The 12230-nt window shown below is 42.5% G+C and overlaps 1 protein-coding gene across 1 annotated transcript in view; it reads right to left on the bottom strand.

Annotated features, from left to right (window-relative positions):
* Positions 1-12230, bottom strand: part of LOC137628873 (squamous cell carcinoma antigen recognized by T-cells 3-like) — a 48294-nt gene that overhangs the window by 16991 nt on the left and 19073 nt on the right. The window contains exon 7 of the mRNA XM_068360124.1: positions 3103-3288. Coding sequence (XP_068216225.1) covers positions 3103-3288 — 186 coding nt within the window. The remainder of the gene's footprint in view (positions 1-3102; positions 3289-12230) is intronic.

The following is a 12230-nucleotide window of genomic DNA, read 5'->3' as shown; positions in this document are numbered from 1 at the left end:
GCGGTGGGTTGAGGAGCATGCGGTATGGTATGCAGAGCATGCTGTAAGGTATGCAGAGCATGCTGTAAGGTATGCAGAGCATGCTGTAAGGTATGCAGAGCATGCTGTAAGGAATGCAGAGCATGCTGTAAGGTATGCAGAGCATGCTGTAAGGTATGCAGAGCATGCTGTAAGGTATGCAGAGCATGCTGTAAGGTATGCGGAGCATGCTGTAAGGTATGCGGAGCATGCTGTAAGGTATGCAGAGCATGCTGCATGGGCTGCGGAGAATGCCGCATAGTGCTGGAACCCGGCAGCTCTACAGAACCTTCCCACTGCTGATGCGGTAGCTCACGCATGTTAGCAGATGGTGCAGCAAGAACATGCGTCTGGCAGGGTGGACTGCGCATCGGTGGTGGAGCTCTCACAGGTGGAGGGTGGGAGCAGGCAGCTGCAGTATCTGCTGAGCGCACAACCTCGGCGGGTTGTAGGTTAACAGGCTGCATTGTCAACCTTCCAGCATGATACTCCTGCTTGAAGGAGCAAGCTGAGACTGTATAGTCTGCAGCATGGACCACTAGGGTCTATGAAAGACAACAACAAACGGAGCTACTGTCCGTTGTGACTGAGGGTCTAAAACAGCTGGTGCGGCAACAGACGGAGTTACTGCCTGTTGCGGTACCACCTAGCCTCTCTTAGGAGGTGTGCAGTTGTCGTACTGCAGCGAGTCCGAACTGACCCAGTGGCTACACCTAGGCCGTTGGACTTGCGCGGAAGGGACCGACTTGCACTTAAAAGCTGCAAGATTTGGTCCATGGTTTCTGCGAGAAACCTCTTCCGCAGACGAGGAATAAATGGGCTCTCTCGTCTTTGTGTGGGTGGGGTGATCACGTCGGCAACGTGTGTAGATACACCCGAAACCACAGAGGGAAACGTCTGTTCGTCGATCAAGGCCTGAGGAACCCATAAGTCCTTCGACATTACTTCTCCCCTGGGCTTGGGAGCTTGTAAGAGGTATCGGACTAGGTGAACAACTGGCACGAACAGACGAACCCTCGAACGCAACACTGTAACACTTTGCGCATATCACTTTATCACTTTTGATTTTCTGTTTGCACTTATTTCACTGAACTCGAAACTTTAAGTGGTTTGTACCTGAAACACGCAATCCTATCCTTCATTAAAAGGTAGTAATTGCGAAAACAGTATTACAATGTAACAGAAAAACATAATGAAAGATAAAGAATTCAGTGGCTGGAAAAGAGACTAAACACTAGATCAAATAAACTACGTTTAAAATCTCTTACCGCATAAAGCCTGGGAACAAGAATAAAACTCTAGAAACGTTTTACCTTCTTCCCCTATATCGACTAGGGAGAAGAGCAAAAAAAAACGAGAACAACGTTACCCGCTTGAACGAAACGTTTATCCTCCTCTCTCTCCCTCCGTCTCTATCTCTCTCTCTCTCTCTCTTGACTTAGAACCTGAGAGATGAGCCCAATTATATATATCGTTAAAACATATTTGTTAAAGGAAAAAAAAAAACTGAAAGGTTTCCCAAATAAAAAGTTCCTTTATAGAATTAAAACCATTTAAGCTAAGAAAGAATGAACGAAACGCTAGAATCGGTTTACTCTTACTGCAACGTGAAACCGTGAAATACTCTCTCTCTATCGTAACGATAGAGCGCAAGTTGAACGTTCTGAACGTCAACAACTGCGGAGACTAAACAAAACGTTAGTTCAACTTTGAAAACAGTACGAGACTTATCAAAGAAATTCTTTCAAAAACATTAAAATTAAAATAGCATAAATTCTTAACAGGAAAAACGATATGACGAGCTCAATGTTAATTAACTTCGGTTCCAAGTAAGGACCGCCTACTATTAGGAAAGGTCGCATATAAACAAACATAAAAAAAATAATTTTTATAAGTTTATAATAAAAGGAAAGTTAATCGAAGAGGCCTATAAATGGCGGAGAGATATAAAATAAAAAATGAAAGAGAGTCTATACTCTCTTCGACACCAACACTTCCGTCTAAGGGAAGGGTCGGCCATTTAAAAGTGAAAGAGAGTCCATACTCTCTTCGTCACCATAATTAAATCAAATTAATTCCAAAAGCTTGCTAAGCTAATGATAAAGCTTCCTGAATAGCGAAGGCTAAACTCTAGAGCAAATACATCACCAAATCGTGAACAATAACTCCAGAATCAACAGCGTATCCAAGTAGGTCTAGCCGGAGGCACGACAGAGGAAAAATTGAGTTCTTGTTGACAAGAAGTACTTGAGTACCTGCTCACAGATGGCGCTGTTGTGTACACCCCCACCTGTATAGCGATCGCTGGCGTATCCCGACCGTAGATTTCTGTCGGGCAACAGAGTTGACAGCTACATGATCATCGGGTAAGATTAATATTGAAAAATGACAGATATACACATATTTTTTTCATTTGAACGTCATTTATGGATTTAAGGCCAAAGGCCAACCAACAAGACTGGTGAGGACATTCAATGCCGACATATGACTTTTGGCCTAGAGGGAAACTTCAATCTGAACAGAAGACAAAAGAATCAAGTTAAATCTTTCTCTTTGAAATATCTCAGAAATTGTTAGCGTTTATTATTCAAATACCTCGGCTTTCAATTATTTCTATTTAATTAAATGAGAACATTGCTCTCTTGTTAGTGTCTTCTTTTTTATCTTACCCTTCAGAAACAATTCAAAATATATAATTCATGGAAATTTCATATTGCATTCTGGTTTCTTCGAGACCTGCTGCATCACCAACTTGTCTCTATTGATTGGACAGTGTCTGGAGTTCCACACCAAACATCGTAATACCTTTCCTATCTTACCACACTTGATAACCCTCATGAGACTAGGCTCTATGCAAAGCAAGTTTAGTCTAAATCAACCACGAACTCCACATTTTATGTGTCTCGTCTAGTCCCTTAGTCTTCACTATACCTACCAGTCCAATTCTGTCTTCCTGGAACAGTTACTTACCCCAAAACTTATGAAAAAATCCTTTGGTATAGAGAGTACGACTTCTTGTAAACTACCTTATAGTGTTTGAAAATTCCTTTTCTTGTATTTCATAAACGAATGGTAAAATCTGACCTTTAATTTTCTTGGAGAGAGACTTGTCCCCCTCTTGAGCAAACAGCTGCAAAGCTCTGATGTGAAGTGAGCAAAGGTTAGCAGACCAAGGGCAGTTCCTCTGACTTCGCTGGCAGATTGGAAGCACGACGTAGTCGAGTCCCTGAAACTGCTTCAGGGCATATCTGACATATTCTTCCCACAAACCTGTAAAAATACAATCAAGGTAATAAAATACATTGACTTGGTAATTCCTAACAGTTGCCGATGCAATTAGGATGATAGTCCTTGTATGAAAAATTAATAAACATGATATTTTAATTATAAAATAAATTTTTGAATATACTTACCCGGTGAATATATAATAGATGCTACTCAGCGGCTCGACAGAAAACACACTCAAAAAACTCGCGAGCGATCGCTATGAAGGTTGCGCGTGTGCCCACCAGCGCCACTATCGGCCAGATACCACTCTTGCATGTAAACAAACCCTTCAATTCTTCTCGTCCCGCTGCGTCTCTATTGGGGAGGAAGGGAGGGCCTTTAATTTATATATTCACCGGGTAAGTATATTCAAAAATTTATTTTATAATTAAAATATCATTTTTAAATATTTAACTTAGCCGGTGAATATATAATAGCTGATTCACACCCAAGGCGGTGGGTAGAGACCAGAGTTAATTAAGTTTACAGCGTATAAGCTAAGAGTTTTTGACAGTTATCAATATAACAAAACCAAAATATATAGGTACCTGGTAAGGAAGTTGACTTAGACGATTACTCTGCCTTATAAGTCTGTCTTCCTCATGAAGCCCAGCGATCCTCTTAGGATGCTGAAAGACTCCCAGGAGCTGAAGTATTAAGGGCTGCAACCCATACAACAGGACCTCATCAAACCCTTAATCTGGGCGCTCTCAAGAAATGACTTTGACCACCCGCCAAATCAATCAGGATGCGAAAGGCTTCTTAGCCTTCCGTACAACCCAAAAAAACAATATTAAAAACATTTCAAGAGACAGATTAAAAAGGATATTGGAATTAGGGTAATGTAGTGGTAGAACCCTCACCCACTACTGCACTCACTGCAACGAATGGACCCAGTGTGTAGCAGTCCTCGTAAAGAGTCTGGACATCTTTTAAGTAAAATGACGCGAACACTGACTTGCTTCTCCAAAAAGTCGCGTCCATAATACTTTGCAGAGATTTATTTTGCTTGAAGGCCACGGAGGTTGCTATATCTCTAACTTCGTGCGTCTTAACCTTAAGCAAATATCGGTCTTTCTCATTCAAGTGAGAATGAGCTTCTCGTATTAAAAAAATCTGATAAAATATGACAAAGCATTCTTTGACATAGGCAATGAAGGTTTCTTAACTGAGCACCATAATGCCTCAGATTTACCTCGTAATGACTTAGTACGAGCTAAATCGAACTTAAGAGCTCTAACAGGACATAATACTCTTTCCAGTTCGTTGCCTACGATCTCTGATAAGCAAGGAATATCAAAAGATTTAGGCCAAGGACGAGAAGGCAGTTCATTTTTGGCCAGGAAACCAAGTTGAAGTGAACAAGTGGCTTTTTTCTGTAGAAAAGCCGATGTTCTTACTGAAGGCATGAAGTTCACTGACCCTTTTAGCCGAAGCCAAGCACACTAGGAAAAGTGTCTTGAGGGTGAGATCCTTCAGGGAGGCTGAATGTAATGGCTCAAACCTGTCTGACATGAGGAACCTTAGGACCACGTCTAAGTTCTATCCAGGAGTTGCCAAACGACGTTCCTTAGAGGTCTCGAAAGACTTAAGGAGATCTTGGAGATCTTTATTGTTGGAAAGATCTAAGCCTCTATGTCGAAAGACCGAAGCCAACATGCTCCTGTAGCCCTTAATCGTGGGAGCTGAAAGGGAGCGAACCTTTCTCAGATGTAAAAGAAAATCTGCGATTTGGGCTACAGAGGTACTGGACGAGGACACAGATGCTGACTTGCACCAGTCTCGAAAGACTTCCCACTTCGACTGGTATACTCTAATGGTAGAAGCTCTCCTAGCTCTTGCAATCGCACTGGCTGCCTCCTTCGAAAAGCCTCTAGCTCTTGAGAGTCTTTCGATAGTCTGAAGGAAGTCAGACGAAGAGCGGGGAGGCTTTGATGGACATTCTTTACGTGGGGCTGACGTAACAGATCTACCGTTAGAGGAAGACTTCTTGGAAAGTCTACCAGCCATTAAAGTACCTCGGTGAACCACTCTCTCGCGGGCCAGAGGGTAGCAACCAACGTCAACCTTGTCCCTTCGTGAGAGGCGAACTTCTGCAGTACCTTGTTGACTATCTTGAATGGTGGGAATGCATATAAGTCCAGAAAAGACCAATCCAGTAGAAACGCGTCTATGTAGATTGCTTCTGTATCTAGGACTGGAGAGCAATAGATTGGTAACCTTTTGGTCAACGAGGAGGCAAAGAGGTCTATGGTGGGTTGACCCCAAGTAGCCCAAAGACTCTTGCCCACGTCCTTGTGGAGGGTCCATTCCGTGGGTATCACCTGACCCCTCCGACTGAGACAGTCTGCCAAGACGTTCAAGTCCCCCTGGATGAATCTCGTCAACAGGGAGATGCCTCGAATTCTTGACCATAAGAGAAGGTCCCTTGCGATCTCGAGCAGCGTGAAGGAGTGTGTGCCTCCTTGCTTGGAGATGTACGCCAAAGTTGTGGTGTTGTCTGAGTTGACCTCTACCACTTAGTTTCGAAGAAGCTTTCTAATATCATCAAGGCCAAGTGGACTGCTAATAGCTCCTTGCCGTTGATGTGCATGCTCTTCTGACTTGAGGTCCACAGACCCGAGCATTCCCGACCGTCCAGGGTCGCACCCCAACCCAAATCCGACGCGTCTGAGGACAACACGTGGTTTGGGTTCTTGACTGCTAGGGATAGTCCCTCTCTCAGACTGATATTGCTGTCCCACCATTTCAGGTATGCCTTTACTGGTTCGGAGACTGGGAATGATACCGTCTCTAATGTCTTGTCCTAGTTCCAGTGAGAGGCTAGATGGAACCGGAGAGGCAGAAGGTGTAGTCTCCCTAGTGAGACAAACTGCTCCAGGGATGAGAGAGTCCCTACGAGACTGTTCCAACTCCAGACTGAATAAACGTTTTCTTTTCAGCATTAGTTGGACTTCGAGCAGGGCTTGACTGCGAATCTCCATCCCCAAATATAGAATAATCTGGGATGGGATCAGTTGGGACTTTTAGGTTGACCAAAAGTCCCAACTCCCTGGCCAGACTCAACGTCCAATGTAGATCCTGCAGACAGCGAAGACTGGACGATGCTCTGAGAAGCCAGTCGTCCAAGTACAGGGAGGCTCGGATCCCCGATAGATGGAGGGATTTTGCCACATTCCTCATGAGCCTCGTAAACACGAGAGGCGCAGGACTGAGGCCAAAGCACAGGGCTCGAAACTGGTACCCCACATTCCTGTAAACAAACCTCAGAAACGGTTGGGAATCCGGGTGTATAGGAATGTGGAAGTATGCCTCCTGAAGGTCGAGAGAGACCATCCAGTCGCCTTCCATAAATGCTGTCAAGACAGCCTGGTAGACTTCATCGTGAAGTTTGTCTTGACAATGAACACATTGAGCGCACTTGCCTCTTACGTACTCCTGCAGTGAACATGGCTGCCAGATCATTGGAGCCATCCCTGAGGGACTTGTTCCTGCAGAGAACGTGGCTGTCAGATCATTGGAGCCATCCCTGAAAGCCTTGTTTATGCATGACATAATTGTACAGCAAAACTTCAAACGCTCGAAAATAGCTCTGAAGTCGACCTGTAAAATCTTGGAGCGTCTCATGGCCAGGCGCCAGGGAGAGTCTATGAGGTTTGAGAAGTCTATCTGAGCAGAGGCAGGAACTCCCAAGCCGAGAACTTCTCTCGTGTCATATCAGACTCTCGCTCTATAAGCCAGCTTAAAAGTAGGGAAGCAAAGGCTGTCTCCCCCAAACTCCTCCTGGTGATAAACCAGTCGCCTAGCAAACGTAAAGCTCTCTTAGAAGAGCGAGAGAGCACTGGCTTATAAAACAACGGCTTCGAAGTAGCTAGGCCTAGTGTAAGCTCTGACGTTTAGGCGAACGAGGAGCAGCAGTTACAAAAAGATCCGGACAAAGATCCTTAAAAATCAGCATGATTTATTTAAAGTCCATAGAGGGCTAAGCAGCTTTAGGCTCCTCTCCGTCTGACAGAGTCCTCAAGGGAATATCAGTAGGAGGGGGAACAGCAACTTCCTCATCTGAAGGAACCTTGTCCGACAATAGCCGAGTCTCAAGCAAGGGAGAGACCTACCGTGGTGGCAATGCTTTACAAGCAGAGTCCACACGCACTGGTGCATTAGTAGCGGACCAGGACGCAACGTCATGTAACTGCTTGACAGTCTGTGAACTGTCAACAACAACAGGTGCGTGAGGACGCACAGCGTCCACTCGAGACTGCTTTGACCGCCTAGTCTGAGCAGTCAAAACAACTCTAGAATGCGGAGGTTGACGCTCAGCGTCAAAACAAGTCAACTTCGATTGTTGGCGAACGTCCTGAACGTCAACAGGAGCATCAGCAAGTGGCCTAACGTCCAAATGTGGCTGAAAATCCACACGAGACCGCATCGAGTGTGGTTCTAAACAACCTGACTGACGTGACTTGGCTACGCCAACGTCAACAGGACGCACAAAGGAACGTTAGGGTGGCTGAAGGCCAGGATCTCGATGAGATAAACGGCTAGGCTCAACGGACTTATCGGCAGAATAGTCTTCCATAAGGGAGGCAAGCTTATTCTGCATGTCTTGCCGTACAACCCATTTAGGATCAACGGGAATGGTTGCGGTAAGAGACGAGGGTAACGTCTGTGACTGCAAAACCTTGCCTACAAAAAGACTCTCGGAGTCTGTGTTACGCTTTTGTTTAGGCGGCGAGCAGTCTTCCGATGACTGCATAGGGTCAGAGCTGTCCTAATAGTTAAAACCAGGACGCTGGACCTGTCCTGAAAGGACTGACTTTCGCTTAAAGGGCCTCGAAACCTTGTTCCACGGTTTCTTATGCGAAAAGCCTTCGGATGACGAGGAGAAAATCGTCTCTCTCGCCTTATGGTAGGGGTGATCTTGGTAAGATACACCTGATACCATAGAGGGAACGTCTGTTCGCTGATCAAGGCCTCTCGAACCCATAAGTCGTACGACATTACTTCTCCCCTGGGCTTGGGAGCTTGCAAGAGGTCCCGGACTAGGCGAACGACAGGCACGAACAGACGAACCCTCGGTCGCAACACTGATAACACTTTGCGCAATATCACTTTATCACTACGATTTTCTGTTTTGCACTTATTTCACTGAAATCAAATTTTTTGACAATTCACATTAGGTATGAATAAAACTGATTTCTACCTGAAGCACGCAATTCTACCCTCTATCAAAAGGTTATAATTGCGAAATCAGTCGTATAATGTAAGCACATTAATACCAGCAAAAAAAAACAGTAAACATATTTTAAGATAAAAAAATCAGTGGCTGGGGAAGAGACTAAACACTAGTTCATTCAAAACTACGTTTTCAATCTCTCACCGTACAGTGCCTTGGGACAAGAATAAAAAAAAAACTAAAAACGTTTTATCCTTTCTCCCCGTACAGAGACTAGGGACGAGAGTAACTCGAGAACAACGTTACTCGCTTGGGACGAGATAAAGATCGGAACGTTCTCTCTCCTCTCTCTCCCTCCGTCTGTATCTCTCTCTCTCTCTCTCTCTCTCTCTCTTGATTTCGCACCGAAGAGAAGAGCCCACTTACGTTTCGTCAAAAAACAGGTTATTTGACCAAAGGAAAAAACTGAAAGGTTTTTCAATTAAAAAGTTCCTTTAAAATAGAATTTAAAACATTTAAGCTTTGAAAGAAGAATGAACAAAACGTCAGAATCGATTTACTCTTTCTGCAAAGTGAAACCGTGATACTCTCTCTCTCTATCGTAACGATAGAGCGCAAACTGCGTAGCATAAATAAACTAAACGTTAGTTCATCTTTGAAACAGTACGAAGACTATTCAAAGAAAATCTTTCATAAAATATCTACTATAAAAATATTCATTTAATAAGTTTTAAATCATTAGCTCTGTAAAAGTTATTTACGATTGAAAAGGGCTCAACGTTGTTTAACTTCGGTTTCCAAGTTAGGACCGCCTACTCTCAGGAAAGGTCGCATATAAACAAATCATTAAAATTTATCTTGATGTTTATTATAAATGGAAAGCTAATCGAAGAGGCCTAATAAAGGCGGGTGAGATATAAAATATATAGAGGAAAATCTATAATTAATTTATAACGTGATAAGATAATTGCTAAAAGCCTAAACACACTTCCGTACTAAGGGAAGGGTCGGCCATTTAAAAGTCAAGGAAAGTCCAAAAAACAATCCAAAGTCATCAAAAATTAAATCTATCCAAAAACAAGTTCAAGATTTAAGTTGAAGATAAAACACCTGTACTGCGAAAGCTCAAACCAAAATGAAGTACTTCACCAAATACGTTGAGAAAACTCCAGGTTCTACTTGCGAGTATGAATACGTCTTGTCGTCAAGGTCGACAGAGAAGAATTGAAGGGTTTGTTTACATGCAAGAGTGGTATCTGGCCGATAGTGGCGCTGGTGGGCACACCCGCAACCTTCATAGCGATCGCTCGCGAGTTTTTTGAGTGTGTTTTCTGTCGAGCCGCTGAGTAGCAGCTATTATATATTCACCGGCTAAGTTAAATATTTAAAAACTTGTTTTGCACAAAACTCTCTAGGAAGGCACTCCAATAACTTCAGCTACAAGTAACTAGATGAAACATAATAATTTCTCAAATTAATATTCAGCTAAGGAAGTAAAGCAGCAGCAAGTAGTAATACTGTACAGCATGTTCAAGGGTCTGCAATACCCATAAAACCAGACAGAACAATTCCAAATCACACTATGCAATTGAAAGCACCTCTTATGATGGCACGAGGAAACTTTTGCTCTACTAAATCAAATGGAATGAAAGCATATGTCTTAAAATATTCTTGTAATACCTGTAATAAATGTGATGAGAAAATCTTTACACTGCATACAAATAAGAAAATGCCTCCCTCTTAAAAATTTACTAACTCCTAGTTATATTGGCACAAATTTTGTGATTTATTTAAGGTTTCTTAAAATATAAGATTGTGTTCTTTTAATATAACATATTATCACTATAAACTCACCAATCATATAGAGGCTTCATTTGTAATCAAACTGAACAAGATCATGATAACTTGACAATGAGAGATACAGAATAGCTAACAGAGACGTGATTACACCTTTAACTATCTCTATGAAGTAACTATGCTCATTTCTCTATTTAGACTGGACGTATCAATATGTTTTAGGCTATGGAAGTTGGTTCATCCCAAATCCATCAATAAAACTATGCAATAATTGAAATAAAGGTGGAAGGTTAAGAGGGTGGCATCCTAGCCTTTGCAAGGATACAAAGGATAAATGGCAGTGCTTGATGAAAGTACAGTACAGGTCAGGAACTAAGATTCAAAATGACAAACTAGGAAATAATTTTATATTTTTCCAAATACAAACCTGTAGTTATTTATAGGGATCATCTTTTGGCAGAGCTGGATGGTTAGCCTTTAGACTTTTAATGCGAGGTGGCAACTCTACCCGACCACTATAGCAGGGAGGGTAGGGGGTGGCTCGGGGGTACCCAGCCACCTATATCTACTTACTCATCAATGAACTACGTCACTTTTTTATTGCAGGCAGGACATATCTGGGGACAGGTGTTGGTGGGAAAATTTGCATAACTACAGGTTTGTATTAGTAATACAAATGATTTCCAAATTTGTCATGTGTTCCTTCACTAACAAACCTTATGTTATTTATAGGGATGACCAACCCTTAGGAGGGTGGCAAGTCCAACCACTGGCTTGGTCATTGACCTGGAATTTTCCCTGTAGTATTAAACTGTATCTAGAGGAGAACCTTGACACCTCGCTAAATAATACATAAGTATATATGATAGCAGCCTATGCAACTTGTTTGGTTGCGAGATAGCATATGAACGTCTAGATAAGTATATTCCAAGTTAAAAATAGGAATATTAATTACATATATAGACATTTCCCCAATGCCTATCTCACGGAATGCATTGGAGACGTGTAAAAGTACAAAATTATAACTATACTAGGTTACACAAGGGAAATGGCTCTTACCTGCAGAAGATGAGGCCAGCTTGCAGAGGGACCCATGGCATTGTTCCCCAAGGGAGGGGAAGATGAAGAAAAGAAAAGAGCGAGTGATTCTTATTCATTCATCCCAGACTAAGCCCAGATAACCAATGCCCTTAACCATCTGCTACTTGTCCAACAAGGAGCCCGAGGTATTCTTAAACCACTTATTGTGCAGCCATCACAGGACAAATAGAGAATGTATCGAGTCTCTTGTGGGTAATGTCTTGCAAATACTGGGCAGTGAGGGTCGTTTGACACTTTAAAATGCCCGCTTGTAACACTTGCAACAATGAAAGGTTGCGTTCAAACACCAGGAACATACTGATGCCCCTGACATAATGAGCTCTAGGTTGTCGAGCTGGAGGAGTATAAGGATTTAGAACAGAGTCTATGACCTTGCAAATCCATGATGAAATGGTGTTGGAATAAAATAGTGTTTTGTGTCTAAGAAAACTTTAATGTTAAAAAAAAAAAATTTTATTTTTCATTTACAGTGTTTTGTAGCACTCAAGTCCCTCCCCCCAAAAAATGTCTTAATCTGTTATTATTCCTTTCCAGGTATTGACAAGCAGCCCCTACACTCAGTAGGGAGTGTAAGGGAAGTTTATTCTTCAGAGTACTGTATGCACAGTATATAGAAAAGAGTGAGTACATCCGTCCCTGGAATTCAATGTATCGCAAAACATGATTATCTCATTTTGATATAAATAAATGATGTATTGCTAAAAAATGGGTGAAACAGGAGAAAGTGAAGATATAAACTCAAGTTTCAAGGCTCAACTAGAAGATGTTGCCATTAGAGAAGTTTTGACAATGGCACAGATCTTCGTCAGTATTCTCAGTCAGTTGAAAAAGAGCTTCGACAGTTGGAAAACTTGAGTATCCAAGATTACAT

This window comes from Palaemon carinicauda, chromosome 36 (genome assembly GCF_036898095.1).
Source record: "Palaemon carinicauda isolate YSFRI2023 chromosome 36, ASM3689809v2, whole genome shotgun sequence".
Lineage (NCBI taxonomy): Eukaryota > Metazoa > Arthropoda > Malacostraca > Decapoda > Palaemonidae > Palaemon > Palaemon carinicauda.
This window is presented reverse-complemented; position numbering and strand designations above follow the sequence as displayed.